Source organism: Nelumbo nucifera, chromosome 2, assembly GCF_055504915.1.
Source record: "Nelumbo nucifera cultivar China Antique chromosome 2, China Antique-T2T, whole genome shotgun sequence".
NCBI classification, from domain to species: domain Eukaryota; kingdom Viridiplantae; phylum Streptophyta; class Magnoliopsida; order Proteales; family Nelumbonaceae; genus Nelumbo; species Nelumbo nucifera.
The window spans coordinates 31,503,299-31,530,562 of record NC_142650.1 but is presented as its reverse complement, the minus strand read 5'-3'; the positions used below and the strand labels follow the sequence as shown (position 1 = coordinate 31,530,562).

Sequence of the window (27,264 nt, the reverse complement as noted above, 5' to 3'; positions counted from 1 at the left end):
GAAAAATGTGGAAACATTATTGAGGTTGCAAAAAGGAATCGGGATTGCACAAAGAAATCAAGACAACAATGATTAGAGTGTGTTATGAATAAGCAACCAAAAACAGGTACAAATAAGCAGCAAATCTCTACAGTAACATCCTTTATGATCTTTAAGTTCTGTAAATTTACATCTTTGTCTCAGCATCTGGTCTCTGGTATTTGACCATGTAGAAGAGGTAGAAACAAGACCCGATCAACATCCCAGTCACAATCCTCTATTACCATGGAGCTTCAAATGGCATTGAATTCTCTATACAGAAAGGCAAACACTCACCAGGTAGTGGTTATTGCCTCACAAGTGAAGATAAAACAAAACTGAACTATACAAAAAAGAGTCAAGACTTCTCCGAAGCAGTCATTTTAAGGTCATCCTTCCATGAACGACTTTGTCCATTTCATTGTTGCATAACACTTGGTGTTGTCGCCAATGCATCTTTTTTCACATAGATTCCACTTCTGCTCACTGCTTGTGGCATCCTGACTTGATTTGTTTGGCTATGCCTCCATCAGGGGGTTAATAACCTTTGACTTGGCATCCCCACAAGATCTGCATGGTGCAAAACTGAGCAATATCTTTGCTGCAATGCTTTCACATGCTTCTTCCACAGTTTCCTCATTTGTGGTGTCTTCATTGCTTTCAGTTACAACACCAGGTCCCTGCTGGCTTTCTGGAATATCAAAACTTCCATTTGAGTAGGTACTTTGATTTTTATGCTTGTTTTCGGAATTGGGAGCAGAAGAAGAAAGAGATGGTTCCATACCATCTTTTATGAGCTGAGATTTTCCTTCAGTTTCTGATTGAAATCCTTCCACAGTACCTTGGTTTCTCTGATCTGGTTCACTGCAATCAAAACAAGACGAATGGCTTCCTTTGATTGTGAAAATGTTGTTATGGCCTTCTCTGCAGATATCTGCACTTTGTCCTATGCAGTTACTTCCATGACCTGAGGTATTTCGGTTCTCATGTCCACTATCATCACTTGTTTGGGAGCTCAAAGCTGAAGAGTATGAATTCTGCTTCCCTGAATTTGAGTTAGATTCTAAGGGGGAGTTCCCCTGGTTGCAACTTCCAAATTTCTTTGAGTCATACTGAATGGGTGTAAGAGTTATAAGAGTTTTCAAACCTTGAGAGAAACTGATGGGATTTGTTGAAACTGGGCTTCTGTTATTTGAACCTTTCTGTTCATGCAGTTTTGAATTGGCTGATGTGAATATTATGTTACTTTGTAGAAATTGATGTTGCTGGATTGAACCTAGATTGCTTCCAAAACTAGCTTTCTCTGTTCCTTGACATTGTTCTCTGTATTCAACAGATCTTGAACTATGAACTGGACTTAAACTCCGAGATGTGAGTGCCAAAGAACCCTGCAAGAGGAAGAGTCCAAGGGAAATATGGTATCAGCTATTGTCACCAAGAGAACTACTGTTGTAGTGATTGCTTATAAGTGCGAAAAAATACTTCCTTCTTCCATAACTTAGGCACAGGTACAGGATTGAACTTCATTAGATGATTATGAAGATACAGTTTGTATAATTTTTCTCGTTTCCTAGTGTTACCAACTTCTGAAATGAATGCAATCTAATGGTTATGATTATTGGAACACCTAAATCTGGCCTAGGAGATGTCCTATATGGGACCTTTCGAATGCTAAGCATCCTGACTGTAAATGTGCACCATGTACATGACACAAACCAGCCTCTTCGTATCTTCTTAATCAGAGAGGCTCTGCTCTTCCAACTCTTTACAACTTAGTCCCTATCCATTTTTTGGTAAATGGAAGAGGGGGGGGGGGGAGTTGGTCAACCAAGCACAAAATTATGGCCCCTAGAAGTTTTCTAACAATTAGTATTTTGTAACCTGCAACCCCCTGAGTCAATGGTTCGACTGCCTGGGCCGAACAGAGTTTGACCAAGACAATGGTTTTATACAATTCGTGGGTTTTAGGTTAACTTGCGCAGGAATCATGATAGGTTGAATGGTCCCCAATCAGCCAGGTCAATGATGGTTTGAAAATATTGGTCTCAAAGCTTAAACACAGTTACACAGGTTATCCTCCTAGGAAGAAAAAAATAAAGAAACAACAATGTTGAATACAATACTTAAACCCATCTGGTGAAAGAGCTGTTATCAATCATGCATTTTGGTCCACTGCCTCATCAACACTAAGGCATTCAACATAAGTTGCAATCACTTCAGTAAGCTCAAAAAAAGCTTAATCACCTCAGACGTAGCTTTCCTTGAAAATTGTATCTAAATTTTCCCCAAGGTTGAATTGTGGATTTAGTTGTTTATGGTCATGATCATCCAATTGATGAAAGTCTAGTGTAACTGGTTAAAAAAACCTATCACCTCAGATGTAGATTTCCTTGAAAACAGTATCTAAATTTTCCTCAAAGCTGAATAATGGGTTTAGTTGTTCATGGTCATGATCACCCATCTGATTGAAGTCTAGTGTAACTGGTTCTTAAGGTGGTCAAGTAAATAAGGGTCATTTAGAAACCACATGAGATGAAATGATTTCATTTTACTTCATAGCATTTGAGAACAAGAGTTCATCAGATTAATCACCTGAATGATAAAAGAAAATAGAATCCCATCAGGGATCAGGGGGGTGTATTTAGGCATGCACAAGGCAACTGGTGGCTGAGTGGCTCCATTTGCAGAACTAATTGGATTTTCCAATTCCATAAAGGCCAAAGTACTGGTGATACTACAAGGCCTGAGGCTATTAAGCAAATTGGACTGCAACATGTAAAGGTAAAGGGAGACTCAAAGCTGGTTATCTCTTGGATGTGCAGAAACAACTCAGGAGCTTGGATATACAGGCAAACTTAGAGGGAGATTGAGAAGCTAACAAGATAAGCGAGTGCTGCCTTCAGATGGGTCAAAAGAACTGCTAATGGGATGGAAGATTCCTTGGCCAAACAGGGGCCCATTGGGAACAAAATTTTTAGGCAGCATTGTAAAAGGAAAGCAAAATAAAACATATAGGTAGTATAAATCACTGATTGCAGATTTAATTGAATTCCTTGTGAAGGGAAAGAAGAGGAAGATGAAGATTTCAGCAGTAGAGAAGAAAAGAGGAGGAGAAAAGAGTAGGAAGTCAACCAGGATTCTTAGATTAACCCTAGCTGCCAACCCCTCATTATAATTTATACATAACTTAAAGGATGAGATATTACAAAGATGCCCTTAGTAGGGCGGCTACTAATGTAGCTGAACAGTCAACTTAAAAACATAAACTAACGGGCCTAAAGCCCAACAGCTTCCTAACTAAATAACTTAAAATAAGAATAAAAGCAACTAGGCCCAACTCAACATAGGTATCTGGGTATCCAGTCCCAGCTCTGATTGCACTTGTAGTCCCTAATTCAGTTATTGATAAAAATTTTCTTTACTGATAATAAAAAAGTAAATAGAACCAATTCTTGTCTTCAATATCCTACAATTAGGGGGGTGAGAAAATGGATAGGTTCTACTCGGAACCAAATGGAACCAGACCTGAACCAACCCTACCCAATCTATAAACGGTCTGGTTCCAAATTCTTGGAACTGGCCCCCACCCAGGCTGTTTCCAGGGTCTAGGGGTTTACCCTACCCAAACTAACCCAGAGAACCGGCCTTGAAACCGAATTTGCCTTGAAAAAACATCCCTAAATACTTTGAGGATGTGAAGATGGGAACCCAAGCACTCATGGTTACAAAGACCGTAATCTCACTTGAACATTGAGTCACTTAAGTGATTTGATCATTTTTCTTTAATTTAATATTTGTGTATAATATGTCAAAGGTAATATTTACAACTTTTAATTTATAGTGATAAGCTTTGAACTATATTATTATTAAAACTCAAGTTCTTGAAGAACAAGTTCCATGGGTAGACCCTGGAACCGAGCCCTATAGGGTAGGTTCCAGCCTCCAGGTTCTGCCTTGGAACTAAACCAAAGCGACCCATGCTCCCCCTTACCTACAATGACCTTTAAACCAAGTTGATGACATCAAATCCCATCCTAATGTCTGAACTTTGCACAAGAATCCATCACGGTTCATTTCTGTAGAAATAGTTAGTAGCCATGAGTGTGGGGTTCCATACCCACAGTTAGGCTCTAGTGTGTGTGGTTCCATACTCACACCTAGTTATTTTAATTATTTTTTTAAGTTGGGCCGGCTGGCCTTATCCATGTTATGTTTTGTTTTATTAGGACTAGAATTTATCTTTGTTTTTGTTAGTGTTGAGTATGTAGGGGTATTTCTGTCTTTGTGCTTATGTTTAGGTGCTGATGTGTAAGTTTATGTTAGATCTAATGTCCCTAACTTAAGTAAGGGCACATGTGACTTTTCCACAATATTTTAATAATATAAAATAAATCTGGCCGAATGGGAGAGTTGACTTTTCTCTCATTCGAACCAGACCTTTTCCTCCTTGTCTTCTCTTCTACTCTTCTCATTTCTCTTTCTCTCTTTCTCTCTTCTCTCTTTTCCTCGGCTGTTATCAGTCTAACAGGTAGGCCGAACTCTAATATGGTATCAGAGCTAAATTGAGCAAATCGGATCTGCCCAGAATTCTATTCTCTGCACATCCAGTCTAGGGTTTTCTCTTGCTTTCTTCGCCATCAGTTGGAGATAAGGGAAAGGGATAAAAAGGAGTGATCGCCCTCTTCCCTTGGAGGTTTCTATGCCTCCAGTTGTGGTGTTCGTGGTCGGTTGCTGCAATTTCTAAAAAGCCCTCCCCTAATCGATGAAGAGAATAGGGTTGATTCATGTGGTGCAGTGGGTGCCTTGTGTGGTCTGATTTTCGAATGATCGGGTAAGAGGTTCTATGCACTTTCTTGGTGTGAATCAAATGATAAGTCTGTTTCAGACTGTATGGTGGGATTTCAGATTGTAGTGTGCTAGGGTTTGTGCACTTTTCAGTGTGATTCGAAGGAGTGTTCCTCAAACAGTGTGGTAAAGTTTCAGATAGTCGTGAGGTAGGGTTTGTGGTGTAAAGAGTGCAATTTACAGCAATAGTAAGTGCTGAAATCAGTGTGTAGTGTGGTCTAGTGTGCAGTGTGCCGAATTCAGCAATAGGAGACAACAGTGATAGCAAGACTAGTGTGATGATTCCTACTAACTACCTGAATGTTCAAATGACCTCCATTAAGCTGAATGGAGAAAATTATGTACCTTGGGTTAAATCTGTAGAAGTTTTTCTTAAGGCAAAGAAGAAGGTGAAACACATAAGAGACGAAAAGCCCTCCACCGATTCTCATGAGTATGATGATTGGGAGCAAGCAGATGCACAGATTATCACATGCTTATGGAATAGTATGGAACCCAAGATTAGTGTAAATTTCATGTTTCTTGATATTGCCAAAGAAGTGTGGGACCATGCTAAGAAGCTGTATTCGAGTCAAGACAACACAACCAAAGTATATCAGTTGTACCAAGAATACTTTAATCTACAACAGGGTAATTAGAGTCTTGAGGAGTACTATGCTAGTATGAGAAACATTTGTAATGAATTGAATGTTTATCACCCCCTCACTTCTGATGTCAAAATTCAGCAACAACAGAGAGAACAACTTGATGTGACTCGATTTTTGGTGGGGCTGAAATCTGAGTATGAACCAGTGCGGGCTCAGATACTAGGAGGGTCAGCTCTCCCTTCCTTAGAAGAGGTGTTTGCTCGACTTAGGAGAATTTCCATTGGATCTACCGAGAACCCTAATGTTTCCAATAGATAAGCCTTTGCAGTATCTAGAGGCTGTGGTGTTAGAGGTGGAGCTCGGGGAGCTCAGTCTGGCCGTAGTGGTAGCAGTGGACCGGCATATGGCCAGAGTGGTGGTAATGGACCTACATATAACCGTGGTGGTGGTCGTACTAGAGGTCGAGATTCAGGGGGAGCCCGTGGCAAAGGACGTAGTTCGGGTCCGAGGAGGTGTACACACTGTGGTATGGACAGACATACCATTAATTATTGCTATGACTTGCATGGTCCACCCTCAACTTGGGCCAATCATGCCATGACTAGTGACAGTAGCTTCAGACAAGAGAGTCATTCAGCTGATCAGATACCTTCTACATCCACAGATGTTACTGGGAAGGAGATGATGAGTATGAGAGGTTTGTTCAGGCCACATCTCAGCAGAACACGGCCACTCTCGCACACTCAGGTATGGCTTGTCTGGCATCCACACCCAATCCCTGGATTATTGATTCTGGAGCCTCCGATCACATGGCTGGAACTCCAAGTGTGTTTTCTTCCCTCATTGCCCAACATCACAATCTGTTACCCTTGCTAATGGTTCCACATCCTCTATTTGTGGTGTTGGTAATGTTAACATGGACCCTGTATCCTTATCCTCAGTTTTGTATGTCCCTAAATTGCCTTTTAATCTTATGTCAGTTAGTAAGTTGACCAAGTCTCTTAATTTCTCCATTACCTTTTACCCCTCTTCGTGTGTTTTTCAGGATCTCAAGACGGGGATGAAGATTGGTGGAAGGCATGAAACTAGTGGATTGTATTATCTTGATGGTGGTAGAAGTATGTCAACAGTTCTCCAATCGTCTCTTTCTCCTCTCTAGTGGCACTGTCGATTTGGTCATCCTTCACTGAAAGTTTTGAAGTCTTTGGTTCCTTCATTGAGTCATCTTTCTGTTTTGGATTGTGAGTCGTGTCAGTTGGGAAAACATCTTCGTGTTCCCTTTAGTCCTAGAGTTGATAACCGTATGTCGAGTCATTTTTCTTTGGTTCATTTAGATGTTTGGGGTCCTTATAAAGTAATGGCATACAATGGATATAAATATTTTGTCATTTTTGTTGATGATTATTCAAGGATGACGCAGCTCTATTTAATAAAAGAAATGAGTGAATTGTTTACCATTTTCCAAAAATTTTATGCAGAGATTCGCAACCAATTTGGTGCGAATACCTAGACCAACATGGCATTATCCATCAGACTTCATGTACCTACACCCCACAACAAAATGGGGTGGCTGAGAGAAAGAATCGTCATCTTTTAGAAACAGCTCGATCCCTCATGCATCACATGAATGTTCCCAAATCTTTTTGGAGTGATGTAGTGCTTACTTCTTGCTTCTTGATTAACTGGATGCCCACGTCTATCCTTGATGGTCATTCTCCTTTCACCACATTGTTTCCTACCTTGTCTCTGTTTCCTTTCTCCTCGGGCTTTTGGGTGTGTTTGCTTTGTTCATAATCTAGGGCTAGGAAAGGACAAGTTAGATGCATAATCTATTAAGTGCATCTTCCTTGGTCTATTAAGTGCATCTTCCTTGGCTATTCCCGAACTCAGAAAGGGTATAAGTGTTATCATCCTACCTCTCGACGTTCCTTTGTGTGTGCTGATATTACCTTCTTTGAGTCTACTCCATTTTTCTTGGGGTCCAGTGATGTTTCTTCCTCTTCATCACCTCCTCCCCTTCCTCTTCCAATTGTGGATTTTGTTCCTCTTGTTCCAGCTGTGACCAAGTCCTTGCCTCCGGTGCCACCACCTGTTGAACGACCACCTATCCATCACATGTATACACATCGCCCACATGTACTGGCTCCTCCTCCAGCTCCATCATCGTCGACAGATCCGGCAACTGTTCCCACATCAGCCCCAACCCCAGTATCTGATCTTGATCTTCCCCTTGCCTTACGGAAAGGTAAACGTAGTTGTACCCTTCATCCTATTTCTAATTATGTTTCACTGACTCACCTTTCCGCTTCCCATCGCCAATTTCTCTCTTTGTTATCCCTAAGGATGTCCAGAAAGCCCTTGCCTCTCCAGGATGGTGTCGTGCGATGGAAGAAGAACTCTCAGCTCTGGCTCATAATCATACATGGGAACCCACCACTCTTCCTCCTGATAAGCAGGCTATTGGTTGTAAGTGGGTTTATACAGTTAAGTACTTACCTGATGGTAGTGTAGAGCGGCTGAAAGCTAGACTGGTTGCCAAAGGGTATTCCTAAACCTATGGTATTGATTACACAGAGACTTTCTCCCCGGTTGCTAAGATTGGTTCAGTCCATGTTGTGATTTCTCTTGTTGTGATGTATGATTGGCCCCTCTATCAGCTTGATATCAAGAATGCCTTCTTGCATGGTCATCTGCTCGAGGAGGTCTATATGGAGCAACCACCGGGGTTTGTTGCTCAGGGGGAGGATGGTAAGGTGTGCCGACTACTGAAGGCCATTTATGGGTGTTAGCATAGGGGTATTTCTGTCTTTATACCTTGATTGATGTTGCTGATCTGTAATGTTGTGTTGAAACATGTGCTCTTAACTTAAGTAAGGGCACATAGGTCTTTTCAGTCATGTTTTAATAATAATATAAATACTTACTGGCCGACTGGGAGAAGTCAAGTTGACTCTTTCAGTTCGAACCAGAATTCTCTTTTCTCTCTTTCTTTATCACTTTTTCTTCTTCTACATAACTGAACTCAGTCAGGCCGAACTCTAAGGCAGACCTGAATTATAGCATGGTATACCAGCCTACTACAGGCTATTGCACGTTTCTGGGAGGTAACCTGGTGACATGGAAAAGTAAGAAGCAGACGGTTGTGGCAAGAAGCAGTGCAGAAGCAGAATATAGGGCTATGGCGCATACCGCTTGTGAATTAGTGTGGCTAAGGAACCTTCTACAGGAAGTAGGGTACAACATTAACACTCCAATGAAGCTCTATTGTGATAATCAGGCTGCAGTTCATATCTCCTCTAATCCAGTGTTTCATGAAAGAACCAAGCACATTGAGGTTGACTGTCACTTTGTGAGGGAGAAGGTGCTGAATGGAGAGCTAGACACTACACATGTTAATACAGGAAATCAGTGGGCTAACTTATTTACAAAAGGCTTGAGTCGGGGAAGAGTAGACTACATATGTAACAAGCTGGGAGTAAATGATATATACTCACCAGCTTGAGGGGGAGTGTTAGCGTAGGGGTATTTCTGTCTTTATACCTTGATTGATGTTGCTGATCTGTAATGTTGTGTTGAAACATGTGCTCTTAACTTAAGTAAGGGCACATAAGTCTTTTCAGTCATGTTTTAATAATAATATAAATACTTACTAGTCGACTGGGATAAGTCAAGTTGACTCTTTCAGTTCGAACCAGAATTCTCTCTTCTCTCTTTCTCTCTTTCTCTCTTTCTCTCTTTCTTTATCACTTTTTCTTCTTCTACATAACTGAACTCAGTCAGGCCGAACTCTAAGGCAGACCTGAATTATAGCAATGGGCTTAAACAGTCTCCTTGAGCATGGTTTGGCAGATTTAGTGAGGTGGTAAAGAAGTTTGGTATGAAACAGTGCCAAGTTGACCATTCGGTTTTCGGTCATGACTCTCAGGCAGAGAAGATCCTATTGGTGGTGTATGTAGATGATATTGTCATTACCAGAAATGATAAAATGGGCACTAACAGGTTGAAGACTTTTCTGCAGGAACATTTTCAGACAAAGAACCTTGGTAAATTGAAGTATTTCTTGGGGATAAAAGTAGCAAGGTCTAAGCATGGTATTAACTTGTGTCAGAGGAAATATGCTCTTGATTTGCTTGAAGAAACAAGTTTATTAGGTGCTAAACCAGCTAAAACACCTATGGAAACAAACACTAAGCTGAGCAATGATATGGGTGAAGTGTTTGAAGACCCTGGCAGATACCGGCGGCTGGTAGGTAAACTGAACTACCTAACCATCACTTGGCCAGACATCTTATTCACAATTAGTGTGGTAAGTCAGTTCATGCAAAAACCTCTAGTTCCACATTGGGATGTGGTTCTCAGGATTGTGAGGTATTTAAAGGGGGCTCCTGGTCGTGGTTTGATATACAGAAGTGGTGGAAAACTTGAAATAGAAGGATATGCTGACGTTGATTGGGTCGGTTCTGTATCTGATAGGAGATCTACCACAGGCTATTGCACTTTACTTGAAGGTAATCTGGTGACATGGAAAAGCAAGAAGCAGATAGTTGTGGCAAGAAGCAGTGCAGAGGCAGAACATAGAGCTATGGCACATACTACTTGTGAATTAGTGTGGCTAAAGAATCTTCTACAGGAGATGGGATACACTGTTGATACTCCGATGAAGCTCTACTGTGACAATCAGGCTGCAGTTCATATTTCCTCTAATCCGGTGTTTCATGAGAGAACCAAGCACATAGAGGTTGACTGTCACTTTGTTAGAGAGAAGGTGCCGAGTGGAGTGATAGACACTGCATATGTCAACACAAGGAACCAGTGGGCAGATTTGTTTACCAAAGGATTGAGTCGGGGTAGAGTGGACTACATATGTAACAAGCTGGGATTATATGATATATACTCTCCAGCTTGAGGGGGAGTGTTAGTATCGAGTATGTAGGGGTATTTTTGTCTTTGTGCTTATGTTTAGGTGTTGATGTGTAAGTTTATGTTAGATCTAATGTCCCTAACTTAAGTAGGGGCACATGTGACTTTTCCACAATATTTTAGTGATATAAAATAAATCTGGCCAAATGGGAGAGTTGACTTTTCTTTCATTCGAACCAGACCTTTTCTTCGTCTTCTCTTCTACTCTTCTCATTTCTCTCTTCTCTCTTTTCCTTGACTGTTATCAGTCTAACAGGCAGGCCGAACTCTAATAGTTTTATTAGGACTAGAATTTATCTTTTATCTCCTATCCTTGTAAGGAACCAAAACTATATAATGAAGTTTATGGGGTGGCAAAATTTATCAACCGAACCACCCCTTTTCTCCTCTCTTCTCTCTTCTCCTCTCTTCTCTTCTCTCCCTCTTCCCTTCTTCTCTTCGAAACCTAGATCTTTTCTTCCTTTTTTTCTTTAAGACAGAAATCCACTAGCTTTCTTCAAGTTGGTATCAGAGCTATTGGCGAGAAAATCTAGGGTTCTCATGTAAGCCTGATCTGGTCGGCTACATGAAAATCCATTAGATCAAGATCTCTGCAGCAGCAGCCTGGTTCTTGGAGGTTACTGGAGTACTGATGACTGCCCAATAAAGTGAAAAAATTCTTGGGAGAATGATCCAGTGACCAGGAAGAATCAGAAATCAGTTTTGATCAAGATAGGGTTTTAAACCAAAGAGGACGATCAGAATTCTGAGAAAGAGTTCAGATTCGATCAAGGTTAAGGCTTCAAACCAAGGAAGTCGGTCAGAGTTCTTTTTACTGAGAAGGGTACAACCTTTAAGGTAACTCGATAGAAGTTATCAAGATTTCTTTTATGATCAGCTTTCTTTTCTGAAAAAGGTGCAACCTTTAAGGTAATTCGATCTTAGATAACTTTCTTTTAGCAGCAGCATAATAAATCTGAGATCACCTTGCTGTTTTTTAAAGAATCAAGATCTGTTCTCTGCTGAAATCAGTTTCTGGACTGTTATTCTCTGGTGTTTTTTTATTAAAGTAACAGTTCTGAGAAGGAACTGTCGACTGAAATTAAGTTCTAGTTCTTGTTATTTGCTGAGATCAGTTTCTGGATTATTGTTCTCTGTTATCTTGGTATTTCAGTAGAAAACTTGTTTTCTTCTTGGTGTATTGTGATCTATTCAGTATGGAAAGGGTTGGAAGTGAGGTGAAAACTCAAGGGGAAGGTTTTTGGACTGGTAACATGACTGAAAATTCGTTCCAGATTACCACTGTTAGGTTTGATGGAACAAATTACTTGGAATGGGCCCAATAGGCAATGATGGCCATTGGGGGTAGAGGGAAATTAGGGTATGTGACCGGAGACACAAAGGAACCAGCCAAGGAGGATATATCTCATCCAAGATGGGTTCAAGGGAACTACTACTTGGTGATGACCTGGCTATACAACTCTATACAACCCCACATCAGCTGAAACTACCTTTGGGCAAAAACAGCCAAGGAAATCTGTGACAGCATGAAGGAGACTTATTCCCAACCTCTTAATGTGGCTAGAGATTATAAACTAAAGTGTGAAGCAAACAACCTCAAACAAGGGGGAGAAGCCAGTCTCAGTGTATTTTGCTACTCTAAAATCCCTTTGGCATGAAATTGGTCACTTGGAAACTATTGAAAGGGAAATCCAGAGGGATGCAGCAACATATAGAAAGCTGATTGAAACAAATAGTCTTTGAGTTCTTAACCGGTCTAAACTCAGATTTTGATATTACAAGACAGGAACTTCTCACTAGGGAGAGTGTGACCCTATCTCAGGCCTACTCATTAGTCCACAATGAAGAGAGTATGAGGAAGGTGATGCTATCTTTTCAGCCCACAAAAGCAGCATTAGCAGCAACAAAATTCAAGGTTGGAGGGGAAAAGGAGAGGGAAGTTAAGAAGGAAGACAAAAAGGATATTTTTGTGATCATTGCAAAAAGCCCAAGCACACTAGGGACACTTGTTGGAAGTTACATCCTCACCTAATGGCAACTAGACTTAGAAACAATAAGGGGAGTGCTAATGTAACAACTACTACTGATAGTGCATCTTCCTCCAGCACAAGGACCACACCTTTGGATGCCCTAGCAGCTGTTTGGGCTGCACTGACACAGCTAGAAAATGAAGCTGGTATTTCTGGATCTACATCTTAGTCTTTGGCTACCACACCTGTTCATCCTACTTTAACCCTTGCTCATATCGGTACAAGAGCTACCGCATGTCATGCTCCTGTCCCAAGTAACACTAGACCTTTATGGGTAATAGATTTAGGTGCTTCAGACCATATGACCAGTTTATCTACTTTGTTTAGCACCTATTGTTTATCCTCTGAGAGAGACAAAGTTTCTATTGCTGATGGCTCCCTTGCGCCAATTTCTGGCAAGGGAGACATTTGTTTGATGCCATCACCCTATCCACAATTTTGAATGTTCCCAAGCTTAGTGCTAACTTGCTTTTAGTTAGTAGTATTACTAAGAATCAAAATTGTTCAGTAACCTTTTTCCCTGATTGGTGTGTTTTTCAGGATTTGGAAACGAAGAAGGTGATTGGGATTGGCCATGAGATGAATGGATCCTACCTACTTGAACATTCACAGAGGAAGCAAAGAGAAGTGGGGAAATTGTTTGTCTCTCGGTCTTGGAGTAAGATTATGCTTTGGCATAACCACTTAGGTCATTTATCTTTTGGGTCTTTGAAGAGTCTTTTTCCAAACTTAAAAGAGTCAGTAGAAGTATCAAGTTTGAAATGTGAAAGTTGTGAGCTTGCAAAACACAGCAGATCATCTTATCCTTTGAGTAATAAAAGAAGCAACCTTCCTTTTGAAATTGTGCATACCGATGCTTGGGGGCCATATCATACTCCCACCATGAGGGGGTACAGATATTTCTTGTTATTTGTTGATGATTATACCCGTTTCTCATGGGTTTACCTTATGCACTCTCGAGATGAGGTCCATTCTCTAACCCAAACATTTCATCAGATGGTTCTAACCCAATTTGAAACCAAGATCAAGACTCTTAGATCCGATAATGCCAAGGAATACTTTGCAAAACCCTTAGCATCCTATCTCCTTGATCATAGGGTCATTCATCAAAGCACCTGTCCTCATACACCTCAGTAAAATGGGGTTGCTGAGAGAAAAAACAGACATATCTTAGAGGTAGCCAAAAGTGTCATGCTCAACTCTAATGTTCCCATACGCTTCTAGGGGGATGCAATCCGTACATCCGTGTACCTTATTAACAGGGTTCCTTCACGGGTTCTAAACATGCAAACTCCATTCAATCTTTTGTATCCAGATAAGGACCTATTCACTATTCCCCTCAAAACTTTTAGGTGTACTTGTTTTGTTCAAATTCTTGGACCTCATAGCTCTAAGTTTGATTCCAAAGCTACTAAGTGTATTTTCCTTGGGTATGCACAAAATCAAAAGGGATATTGTTGTTTCAGGGAAGCGTTTTGTGTCCATGGATGTCACTTTTTTTTAGGATATGCCCTACTATTATAGGGCTTCTCCTTAGGGGGAGAGTAGTGAGGAAGGGATTTCAGTTTCAGCCCCAAAAGTTCCTTTACCTGTCTCAGTTACTGAGGGGGAGAGTTGTAAGAGGGTGAGGGTTGTCAAAAATGCAGAGTTAAGAGTGTATCACAAAAAGTGATGGAGGCAGGTTGATTCTCGTGCTCAACAACAATCCAGGTCGATTCCAACATCTTCTACAACCCCAGATCCAGACACTACTACTGTTCCCACAGTTGATCCCACTATTACAGATGCACAACCCTCATCATCAGATGAACTTGATCTTCCAATTGCAATACGTAAAGGGAAGCGTCGTTGCACCTCATCCATTACCCATTGCATCTCCAAGTGCCTTTCCTATGATTGTCTCTTAGAATCCTATAGATCTTACCTGGCATCTATTGCTACTATTCCTATACCTAGAAAAGTACAAGAAGCCCTTTTGATACCTAAATGGAAGGAAACAATGCAAGTAGAGATGGATGCTCTTGTTAAGAACAACACATGGAAACTAGTTAACAAGCCTGAAGGAAAGAAACCTATTGGATGCAAATGTGTGTTTACTGTGAAATATAATGTTGATGGTACTGTAAAGAGGTATAAGGCCAGAATGGTTGCAAAGGGATTCACACAAACTTATGGCATAGACTATACGAAAACGTTTGCACCTGTTGCAAAGATGAACACTATCAGAGTCCTACTATCCATTGCTGCGAACTTCTCATGGCTACTATTTCAGCCGGATGTTAAGAATGCTTTCCTCAACGGAGACTTGCAAGAGGAGGTATACATGGAGTTACCCCCTGGCTTTTATAGTATAGAAGCAGGAAAGAAAGTTTGCCTTTTGAAAAAGGCCTTGTATGGGTTGAAACAATCTCCGAGAGCTTGGTTTGATAGGTTTAGACTGGCTTTGGACAAATTCAGCTACATACAGGCTCAGTCAAATCACATTCTCTTCTTTAAGAAGACAGGTCTTTCCCTAACTCTACTTGCAATCTATGTAGATGACATTGTGACAACAGGGAGTGATATTAGTGAAATTGAAACTCTTAAACAACATCTTCACAAGGAATTTGAAGTGAAAGACTTAGGGGAATTGCACTATTTCCTAAGAATTGAGGTAGCTCGATCTAAGCATGGCATTTTTATCTCTCAAAGGAAGTATGTTCTGGACTTATTGGAAAAAACTGGAAAGTTAGGAGTGAAACCTGCTGACACACCTATTGAGCTTAACCACAAAATAAGTGCAGAAGATGGAGAACTTCTTGAGGAGAGGGCTATGTACCAAAGGCTAGTTGGGAAACTTCTTTATTTTTGCCTAACTCGGCCAGATATTTCTTATGCTATCAATATTGTTTGCCAATACATGCATTCTCCTAGGAACACCCACCTCCTTGCAGTAGAAAGGATTCTTGCCTACTTAAAGAGATGTCCAAGGAGAAGTATATTCTTCAAAAATAATGGTCACGTGAAAATAGAAGTGTATACAGATGTGGATTGGGCTGGATGTGTTGATGATAGGAGGTCCACCTCTGGATATTGTGCATTTGTAGGAGGAAATCTTGTTTCCTAGAGAAGTAAGAAACAGAATGTTGTTGCTCACTCCAGTTCAGAAACAGAATACAGATCTATGGCCAATGGTGTTGCAGAAGTGCTATGGCTGAGATCCTTACTTAATGAGTTGGAAATTGATTATGAGAAACCTCTGATGTTGTATTGTGATAATCAAACTACAATTAATATTGCCCACAACCCAATATAGCATGACAGGACTAAGCATATCGAGGTTGACAGACATTTTATCTGAGAGCGAGTTGCACCTCAAGAAGTGTGCCTTCCTTACATTGCCTCAAGCATGCAATTAATTGATCTCTTCACCAAGGCAGTCACAAAAATCAAATTGGAGACAGATTTACGCAAGTTGGGCATGACAAATATCTACTCCCAACTTGAGGGGGAGTGTAGAAATAGTTAGTAGCCACGAGTGTGGGGTTCCATACCCACACTTAGGCTCTAATGTGAGTGGTTCCATACCCACACCTAGTTATTTTAATTATTTTTAAGTTGGGCGGCTGGCCTTATCCATGTTATGTTTTGTTTTATTAGGACTAGAATTTATCTTTTACCTCCTATTCTTGTAAGGAACCAAAACTATATAATGAAGTTTATGGGGTGGCAGAATTTATTAACCGAACCCCTTTATTCCTCTCTCCCTCTTCCCTTCTTCTCTTCGAAACCTAGATCTTTTCTTCCTTTTTTTCTTTAAGACAGAAATCCACTAGCTTTCTTCAAGTATTTCAAATTCTATGAAGAAAGAAAAAGAAGAGGAAGTTTTATTTCCATGCAGTTCCCAAATGTGTCCAAATTGTCCTCACTGGTAGCCACATGTTTTAATGTACCAATGCTCATTATTAATTGCGATAAACATAGCATACAAACAAGAAAGATTCATGCAACCCATCACATAAAATTTTCAAAAAGCATATGCTATGAGATTAAGATACAACCTGATGCAGCCAGAAAGGCTTTTCAGTCTGTTGATTATATGAAAGTTTTGCTTCCTCATGGACAGTGTTTATCCCAACTGCAGCAGGATGATTCCATGGAAAATCATTAACTATGGATCTGTGTAGAGGCTGAAAGCCTGTTGCACATTCATTAATATCAACTCCACAAGTTTTTCTTTCCAAAGCCTGGTTACAAACTTGGTGGATTTCCTGTCTTAGTTCTGAAAATGTACCCAGATCTAATTTTAGATCACCCTGCTTCAAATTTGGAGATTCCACTTGAATAACAGATGGATTACATTCCACAACTGAAAACTGAGCTGCTCCTGGAGTTCCTTCAGACAGGATGGTAGTAGTATTTGCTATTTTAAAATTGTTTTCTTCAACTTGAAGGTCAGATTCATCTAGATAATCTTCTGGGAGTTTTTCAAGATCGATTTCTATCCTCGGTTTATTTTTAGAATTTGAAGTACTAGATTCAGTATTATCTATCCATAATGATGTTTTTGGACCAGAACCTGTAAACTCTTTCACTGAACAAACAGGATTTGAGGACAGAACATGTGACCCTTCCTGGTAAGCTTGAGTAGAAACTCTAGTTGACCTTAAAGGTTTTTCTTCCACAGTTGAACCATGAAGTGCATCAGGAATTGCAACAGTATCTGAATTAAATGTCAACACTTGGACCTGAGAATAAGCCCTCTTCCTTGTTTCTTGCATTGCTCTTTTCTGGATTTCATACAGCTTGTGCAGTGCCTGAACCTGAAAAAGAAATTCACTTTGTAAATATAAAAGAAGGTAGAATATGGCATAGGAAATCTAATGAAATATCAGCACAAGACCACATAATATGAAGTATATTTTGAAAAAGGTAAGGTCTTGTATTAAAAAAACAAATCTTAGGTGTACAAAGAAATACAGACCTGAAGTCCCTATACAGTGAGAGACTGTACCTATAAGCAAAAAGGAAGCCCTTAGATTTTTTTGTTTGTTTTTTGGAAAGACAAAACAACCTAATTAAAAAGAGAGCTTCCACAGACATAACAAGAAAGAAAAGCATATTGATGAATTCCTTCAAAACTCCTACCCAAGATATGACGGATGATGCTCCCTTTCCATTAACCTCCTCAACCCAAGCCTCCTTATTCTCAAAAATCCTGTGTTTTTTCCCTTCCAAACATTCCAAAAAACAGCAAAGGAATGGATCTCCATACTACTTTACCCTTCTGACTTGGACCTCTGAAATGCAACCAAGCAATAGTGTCCATTGGTGAATTGGGGAAAACACCAATAAGGTTAAAATACTTCAGGAAAAAGTCCCATATTTTTTGAGTTAAGCGACAATGAATAAACAGGAGTTCAGCAATCTCCAAGTCTGATTGACACAGCACACACTCTAGAGAGGAGATTTATATGCCATGCTTGCTCAGCTTGTCCTTGGTTAAACATTTGCCCAGAATCACTGTCCAAATTAGAAAAGGTAACTTCTGATAGGACCTGGAAATCCATTACCACCTTGACAGGAAAGTAGGAATTGTTTCAAGTCCTAAGATGCCAAGCAAAAGATATCACCAAAAAGATTCCTGATTTTTCCCACAACCAACTTCTACCATCATGTATCCCATCAACTAGATGATAATGTATGATCTTTTGGAAAAGATCAGCAGCCTGTTCAATCTCTCGATCAAATTTCTTTTAAATTTCAGAATCCAAACCATTTTGTTATCCACCATCTCATACATGTGAGAAACCAGTGCCTCTTTGTCTTCCACAACCAAGTAGAGATAAAGAAAGACCTCCCTAAGAGGTCTGCTATCACACCAAACATCACTCCAAAAAGGAATTCTTGATCCATCACTAAATTTGTATCAAATGCATTTTAGGAATGAGCAAAAGTTTTTTCAATTCCCTTCTAAAGTGAAATACCATAAGAGGAATTGGCTTCTCCTAAGTCCCATCCAAGATTTCTCAAACCATAGCCTCAATTATATGAAATATTGGGGAATAATGAGAAATAAAATAGTGGGAATTACGAGACCATTATTCTTACCATTATAATAGCCCATCATGGATAATAAATGCCAAGACATAAATTACTTAATTTAATTATGACCGTTATTCATAATGATCAATGGCTATCCTATTATAATGGCTGTAACCATGCATCATGTTAGCTTTAAATTGGTTCTCACCATATTCATTATTCAAAGCCTTGATGAAAGGATTTCAGCAAATTGAGTATCCATCAATAATGAACCTCTCTCTCTCTCTCTCTCTCTCTCTCTCTCTCTCTCTCTCTATATATATATATATATATATATATATATATATATATTTCACATGTGCCTCCTCTTGCCCTCCCTTTTCGCACATGTGCAAATTTGTTTTTAAATAAAATCATTAAAAATATAACATGTCAAAATTAAAACCCAGGTCTTCATTGTCTCTCATAAATTCCATATTTACTCGCTAATAACACCATTATTCTCTCTCTCACCTTAATAGTTAATGTTTGTAACATCTCCCCTCCCCATTAAATCTCTCTTTTCCTCTTAAATTTCTTTTAATCCCTTTTGACTCTATCTAATAAAGTAGGGGTATTAATTAGATGGATTGGGTTAGATTAAGGGCCAACCTAAACATGAACCCTAGCTTTCACCCAAACTAATATCAAAACCCAAATTTGCCCACCAATACATGGGGTGAACCTATTTTCCTCTTATACAAAAGTCTAAAGAAACCATTTCTCCTTTCCATGGGTTATTAGGTTTTTCTCTATTCTTGTATTAATTTAATGTACATTTGTTTCATGAACTCTTCTGGTTCAATAATAAAAATCACTTAACATGAGCCTTTGGTTATCTTCGTCAGTTCAAATTTGAAATTGTTTTTTTTTAAATTGGTTATTTATCTCATGTTAAGCACATTTTTTGGCTATATAAAAAGGAATAAGTTTGAAGCTAAATAACTAAAAAGGAAAAGAACTTTATTTTTCTACTATTTTATTTGTAAAGAACTAGAAATATATAAAAACTTTGGTGAATCAATGTTACTTCATTTTTTCCCTTAAAAATAAATTTTAAAAAACAGCATGTGCATCACACGGGTCACTGCTAGTATACACTATAAAGGGACACGACATTGGTTCGAAAGGAAACAAATATTTAAGCACAAAATTAATACCATATAATCATGTATGCTCTGATAAATAAATAGAAAATATATCAGCAGAAATATATGTAATAGCCTTATAATGCTCATCATAATAAAGCCCTTTGCCCTGGGAAGTATTGAATGCCTACAGATCCCTTTATCTGCCTCAAGATGTACAGTCTACAAAGCAATAAGTCAATGAATAAAGTGATTTGTGCAAGCAAGATTTGACAACCTAAATAATAAAACTAATTTCATTACCAGCTAGACAACACATCCTTCAGGTAGATAATGTGATGATAAACATCTCGCATTCCCAATTCTGTTTTTGTGTTTCTGATCAAAAAAGAATCTCATATTCCTAATTCTACGAGATCTCCACCTCCATAAAGGCCCCTTAAGTCAAGCCCAAACAAGTCCATACAAGGGTCTTAAAACTTTTTCAGTAAAGAAATGTTTTATGATTTTAGTTGTAGTTCACCATATTTTAGGATTAGGAATCAAATGTTATTTGATTAAGAAATTCCTGTATTAGGAAGGATGAGAGAAGACTAGCAAAAAGGGGGCTATTATGTGAACTAAAGCTTTGGGTATTTGAAAAGTCTTTGTTTTTGTTTTATTTAAAAGTTAATAAACCATTACTAATCTACAATCAGTATTAAAAGGTAATTTAGAAGTTGATAAACCATTACAGAGAGGTGAATCCACAAAAAATATAACAAAAAACTTTCAAAAAAGACACACGCCTAGACTGAGGTGCAACGTGTACCAGGTGCACACCTTTTCAAAGGGGCTCATAGGCTGAGGCAAGGCACATAGCCACATACCTTGAAATCCACGTCGCCTGTGCACTTAAACATGCCTTTTAAATCACTGAATTCTACAAATAACCCTAGCCCTTTTAAAGAAGGTAAAAATAAGCTCCAGACAACAGCTAGAAATAACCATCTGGTACGAAACAAAGAAAACAAATGTTCCTAGAAACCAGAGACAAAAAGATAGGAGTATTAACCAAAAATGTTACAAGAAAACTTACAAGAAATTTTTTGTATACTAAGGATGCAATGCCAGGGGTCTCCATTTCACCTTTGGAATGACTAGGAAAAAGCCCCAATGAGTTTCAGCACATGGCAATAATCAAAAGGGTGTTCTACCATTTGCAATCTTCCTCCTTTTTTGCATATGATAAACTTGCTTTCCAACTTAAACCACTATCTTTTGAGCTTGTCCAAGCTGAAAACCTTTCACAGGGCACCAACCATGTGAAGTCTGAATGGAATGTCTATCACTTTACATGTCTAGCTTCTTTATCAAGTAAGTCTAGGACTGAATCATGAGACTTCCTGATTCTGACGTACACAACATCAATCAATTGACCTAACAATGTGACCCATGGATCTTTTGTATTTCCACCAGGTAAGCATGGTACTTGGTAAAGAAAAGAAATTTATGAGACTTGAACTCAAATATTTCTGCAGAACTTTGATGGTTACACCTTGAGAGACTTTTTTTCCCCTAATACACTTTAAAGTGGCATACAAAAGCTATGGTGCAAAGATTAGATTGGTTATCTCAAAGAGTCATAAGTAGGTTAACCTTGAGGTTATACTCTTCCCACATAATCATTGACTAAACAAACTTACAAGTGCCATGTTCCATAATGCAAATTCATTTATACACGTTGCTCTCATTGCTTGTGCGTGAATTTAAGAATTGGACAACCATCATAAGGAGCAAGCATCCAAAATATTGTTAGCAAGACATTTGAAAAGAAATATTGCAACTTCTTTAAACAAAAAATAATCATGACTAATTCTCTATAATAAGAAAGATACACAACTCAGTAGCAGATTTTAGTTGGATTCAAACTTGTTTAACACTTATGAAATGATAATAATAATAATAATAATAATAATAATAATAATAATATTATTAATTATAATAATAATAATAAGGAATGAAGAAGAAGAAGAAGAAAAGGAAATGAAAAGAACTAAAGAAAAAAACTATGGCATGTTACAGATCTTTTATGTATATCCATGTAGTGTACATAAAAGGAAATGACTTCAAACCTGTTCTTTGAACAATGCTTCATGGCACATCATTGTACTCCGGATTTGATCCATTTTTTCCTTGGGAATACTTAGAAGATGAGTTCCAGGATTGAAAATGCTGGCATCATTAGCAACTTTCATGTTGGCACTGGAACTATTTGAGCCACCTGTGGGAAAACTCAAAGCCATTGCATCTCTTGGAGCATGGTGGCAGATCATGGTTATTCTGGATTACTGCATACCTTGAATTTTAAAAAAACAAAGTCAAAGAAAAAAAATGCAGAAGAGAACTTAAAATTCTAAAATGTTTGAACAGAAGAGTATTATATAAAAATGGTATGGTCATGATCATCCAAACCTTCTTGTATTGTCTGGTGTCAGTTAATATTAAAAGGCATAGCATTCAAAAACAAAAATTTACTTCCATAATAATCCAGAAGCAGCCATTTCAATACCCAAGGCATGAGTAACCTATAAGAAACGACAAGATTAAAAACAAAAATTTATTGGAACAATCCTAAGGAAAAACGAATCCTTTTCGAGTTTTTTAATCAATAATCCTTTTCAAGTTTTATGTGCTTATTAGTTTAAAAAATTCATTCCATGTCAAGATGGCCATAAAGCAGTTACCAGGGAAGTCTCATAATCCTTTATTTGTTGAGCTTTAAGGAATCAAGATGCCAATCATGAAAAACAAATTAATAAGATAGAAAGTGATTTTATTAATGTGGTTGGATTTTATGTGCTGAAACTTGTTCATTTTAAGTTTGGTTTTGGATTGCACTGCTTGTTGATACATACAGGTTGAAATGCCTTTACCCTTGGGTTTGGGTGTTCTTCAGGCTGGATTTGTTCTTTTATGTAATTTGTCCTTTGCTTTTCTCTTGGAATTTCAGAACCTTGCAATGTTGGTAGTATTAGGTTTCCTCTACATCTGAGGCTTTGAGGGTGAGGCCTCATTGGTGGTTGGTGGAGTTGGGTGTTTGGAGTTCATTTTATTTTATAACCTTTCTCATAGCCTTCTCTTCTTTGTGTGTATTTTATATCACTTCTGTAGTTTGTTTGCTTTTTCCATTAACCAAAACGTGGTTATTAACCAAAAGAAATGTAAACTTTTCCATCAGTCATTTCATAATTGTGAAGGATACATTGGCTACTACAAAGTGGATACATGAGATTTTCTGCCATCAGCTCCAAACTTCTATTATCTTTCCATAGTGTGAGACCCACAACAAACTTGAGAAATTTGGCATGTTGATGTCCAGTAAGCTCTAGGTAATTAAATCTTGGTCAATCAATATCAGATATGAGAAAAAATAGCATTCAGAATCCATCTAATACAGTCCCATTTCTGAGGAAAATGCAAATGCTCAGCCTCACTCACTGTTCAAACAATACTAATATCTATAAGTTGTAGGGAAGCAAAACTCATTCAAGCAGAAAATTTTTATGTTGAACTGAGTGGGCCCAATATGGTTCACATATCAGATGTCTTGGGTGGTTAAATCTTTCCAAAACCAAAACAAGGATATGGAAGCTAGGAGTCATGGAGGACTGAATTAAGGGGAAGATCATTTAATTTTATTTTGGGTAAATAATAGATAGGTACCCTGTACTTTGGGGGTAATGACAGATAGGTACCCCAAACTTTCAAATGCAACAGTTGAGTACTCTGAACTCCCAGAAATAGATACCCCAGCCCAGCTGCCAGTATTCCATCAGTTATCCACAATATGTGAAGTCGTGTACGACTTTAAACATTCCAAAATCCCAAAATTACTCTTTTCGTGTTTTCGTAGACCATTTTGAAATGTGACACTTGAGTACCCTGTACTTTGGGGGTAGTGACAGATAGGTACCTTGAACTTCCAAATGCAAAACTTGAGTACCCTGAACTCCCAGAAATAGACACCCTGGTTTATTTTGATATTCTAATTTTCCTTCTCAGATTTCATTCTCAAGCCTGAACTACAGCAAACGTGGATCAATCAACAAAGAATAGAAGGGGTTTCATTCTCGGGTTTGATTTTCTTATTTTTGAAACCATATTTCCCTTTCTCCTCTATGAAAACGTGGTTCTGACTTCTGAGTCTTCGTTCTCAAGTTCTTATTTTTGAAATCCTTATTTTTCTTCTCAGATTTCATTCTCAGGTTTTATTATCTTGATTGTTCTAAGATCATTTTCAGGTAAGAGAAACATGTCATTTAACCAGGGTTGTTTTGGTCATTTTCAACTTTTGTTTTTCAATAATTCAATATATATATGGGCATTTTAGTAATTTTAGTGCACACCATAGCATTGGTTAATGGCACTGGACTAGGGTGTCTATTTCTGGGAGTTCAGGGTACCTATCTGCCACTACCTCCAAAGTACAGGGTACCTATCTGCAATTTACCCTTCTATTTTTTCACATTCAACCCCACCAAATTTCTACACTGAAGCTCATAAAACTAATAATGAAATAATCCTCTAGGTGGCTGATAAGGAGGATATTCCCCCTCATATTTGTACATTATACTCCTTGAATACCCAACATGACAGCATGGATCGCTCTACTCCAAAATCTTGATCCCTCATGCCCAAAGTTACAAGGTTTCTATTAATGCAAGAAATCAGTCACCTTCACAAAGACCAAGAAGAAATGCTCCTTAGATTGTCAGATAATGAAGACTGCAAAATTAAGTTTCTGGTTGATTCTTCAATGGTTCAACCTAAAGCATGAAATATAAGCTTGGTGTGAGATGCACTTGACCTTAGTGCCTGTAACTGCCTTCCTGAAAACCACCTCTCATAAATAGAACCTCACATAGGAAAGGGAGATAAAGATGAAAAGATACAGAGATTTCAAGCCCTTCCTAGGGTCATATATCCTAATAAATTAGAAATCACTTTCTGCACCAAAAAAGAGATGAGAATGAGATGAATCTATGATTAAAACCAAGATCTTAATAGTATAAATAACTTGAGACTAAATATTGATGAGATACTTAACTTCCCACTAAACTATTGTGTCACCATGAAAGACCAGAACGTTAGGTTATTGGCACAAATCCAGCCATCTATATTTGGGGCATTTCCACAAAATCATGACTATTGGCTCCCAGTTGAAGCAGTGAACACAATCTATCCATAGATGGCCTATTTTGGAGAGAGAAATCAGACACATTTTTGTTGAGAAATTGGAGACAATTAGATTGGGTATATGCAGGGGTGGCCAAGTACGATAGAGTTCTAATTGAGATTTTTTATAAAAATATGGAAAAAATCCTCATGAAGAAAACCTGGGAAATCACAAAAATCTTGGGAAGAACTGGGAAAAAAAACTATCTGAGAGTTGGTTTCACTAACTATAGAGTGGGGCAATTTAAAGAGAGACTTCCCTCCCTAGATAAAGGGAGAGAAGGCTTGGTTTGATGGGAAAAATGAATGGCTTTACCTGTGGGGTCAATCTCATTGTTTGATGAAGTTCTCCCTGATCTTTGACACCTGGTTAGTGGAGTGGTTGTTGCACACACACCAGATATACCTAGAATATTCCAGGATTTATTGGAAGCACTCACAAGACATGTGCAAGGAAAAAAACAAATAATTCAATTGCATTGCTTGCCGAAGTCATCCAGTTCCAGTACATAAATGTAGACTGTAGAGAATGATCAATCCTACTAGAACTAAGAAAAGTAGGAATTACAAATTTGACACCATGACCATGATACTTCAACACAAGGAAAGTCAAGTAACTCCTGAACCACTTAAGCTATGACTATGAAATTTTAAACATTACAGGACTAGACAAACCAAACTCCTAAGGTGGGGCAAACCAAATTTTAACAAAATGGTTGGATATCCCTAACATCAGTCCCATGTAATTCACAAGTATTATCTTTGTGCCAAATAAAAGCTTGTTGTTGGGATTTTCTTCTGGTACATGTCTTCTGGGCCTGCTATAATCCACATCAAGGGTTTTTTGCAGCCTTTATAAACAGTAACCTACTCCCAAAAATGGTGAATGGAGAACATTATTGATGTTTTTACAACTTCTTGAGTTTTGGATGAGTGAATTATTTATAATGACGAGATCCTGTCATCTCTCATCTTTTTTTTCCTGATAAGTACCTTTGCATTTGCATCCATTTATGAATGAGCTTTATGATGGATGTATCAAAGGGGAGATCTAGCCAATCAAAACCCCGTCATCATTTGAAATAGGGTTTGGCACCTTTCTCTTCTCCTTCGGATCATCTTCCTTCTTCTTTCCCCTCCTTTTTTTCTCGGTAAATACACATTTAAGTTGCTGTTCTCAAGGTAGTACTTCCCTCCCCCGTGAGTTGTACTATTAAGTTTTGGTAGCAGAGCAAGTAATCCACCACCACCCGCACCTCCTCCTTTCCCTCCCTTGAGCATTTTCTAAAGGTTGTATCCCTGCAATTTTGAACATTAGCTATGACAGCAGAGTTTCACCTAGTCAGTCCATGTATGGCACATTGTCATGGTTTACATAATTTAATGACAGAAACTCATGATTGCCAATCCAGAGCTAGCACTTCGGCACTTGCAGCCATAAGATCAACATTTGCAGTAAACACATTGACAATCATGTCGGACACCTCATCGTTTTCAGTTAAGACAACATGGCACTCAACCCCACAGTTGCAATCATTAACATCTATCTGCAATTCCTTAATTGTGCTTCCTTTAAAAGCTTTACAGTAGCTGCAGTTCCCTGTCACACTCGGCTGCAATTAGGTAAACAGTAATCCTTGGTTATGATTCACTCACCACAAATTCAATTACCATTTGACAGAAAAAGCAAAGTGTTGCTCTCAGAAATGTGTCTATTAGTTTGTTAATCACATAATCCTCATTGTGGAAGATGATCATAACCACAGAGAGGAAGAAGCCCTGTTATACTTTTGGTATTCCTAGCGCCTACATTCATTCCTAGAAGATAAGAGTCATGTTTGGAAAATAATTTCTCAAGTGATCCCGCCAAAGCAATCGTGGAGGATTCAAGAAGGTATTACTAAAAGAAATCGAACATTAAAACATCAAGGCAGAAGCTGGGTCAATCATGATTTTTCAAATTATGATCCACGACCCAAAACAACAAGGCCAACAACAAACTGCAGTAGAAAAGCACCCTAACCAAATGATATATCACGTTCATCCTCAAAACCCATCACATAATCAAATTTTGAAAATAAAACAGATAGAATCATAGCGTGCAGAAAGGAAAACAAATTTGAACAACGGAAACGGTTTCAGCAATTACTCGAAACAATTCAGACAAGCAAAACGAAGACATACCCAGACAATAGATCTGACGTCCGGTCGTCCGTCCAGCATCGCTGTCGGGGAGGATTGGCAAGAAAAAATGTACAAACAACAACAAGAACTTCGTTATCGATTCAAGCTATGACCAAGAGAGAGAGAGGATGGGAACGAAAATAAATTGAGATGAAAGGAAAGCGGTCCCAGAGATTCCGGGGCTTGAGGATTCTCGTTCTCGTTGCCCATAAATCTGGCAAATGTGAAGCGAAGACGACGAGGATATCGCCTCCCATCTAGGGCTGTGGCATGCTGGAACAGATGCCACGTGTCGCGAGAAGACAATCAAAG

The 27,264-nt window shown here is 38.7% G+C and overlaps 1 protein-coding gene across 5 annotated transcripts; it reads right to left on the bottom strand.

Moving 5' to 3' along the window:
* Positions 1-44: 44 nt before the first annotated feature.
* On the bottom strand, positions 45-27,264 carry LOC104603329 (uncharacterized). 5 transcript variants are annotated; one of them, XM_010267333.3, is made up of 5 exons: positions 26,953-27,264; positions 21,666-21,889; positions 16,441-17,202; positions 803-1,406; positions 45-709 (listed from the first exon to the last, which is right to left on the bottom strand). In XM_010267333.3, exons 2-5 carry the CDS (start codon positions 21,864-21,866, stop codon positions 537-539), a joined length of 1,740 nt encoding a protein of 579 aa, XP_010265635.1. In that variant the 5' UTR covers positions 21,867-21,889; positions 26,953-27,264; the 3' UTR covers positions 45-536. The 5 variants fall into 5 exon arrangements, with proteins under 5 accessions (XP_010265635.1, XP_010265636.1, XP_010265633.1 ...); XM_010267334.3 differs by having other exon boundaries at positions 45-1,063; positions 1,166-1,406; XM_010267331.3 differs by adding an exon at positions 25,762-26,381 and having other exon boundaries at positions 45-1,406; positions 26,953-27,262.

Excerpts from the sequence above, each read along its gene's own strand:
- LOC104603329 (XM_010267331.3), bottom strand. The coding sequence starts at position 21,866 with ATGATCTGCCACCATGCTCCAAGAGATGCAATGGCTTTGAGTTTTCCC. Across the intron at positions 17,203-21,665 it reads AAGCATTGTTCAAAGAACAG|GTTCAGGCACTGCACAAGCT; the intron begins GTTTGAAGTCAT and ends TTTCTTTTTCAG. Across the intron at positions 1,407-16,440 it reads AGCCTTTCTGGCTGCATCAG|GGTTCTTTGGCACTCACATC; the intron begins GTTGTATCTTAA and ends TTCCTCTTGCAG.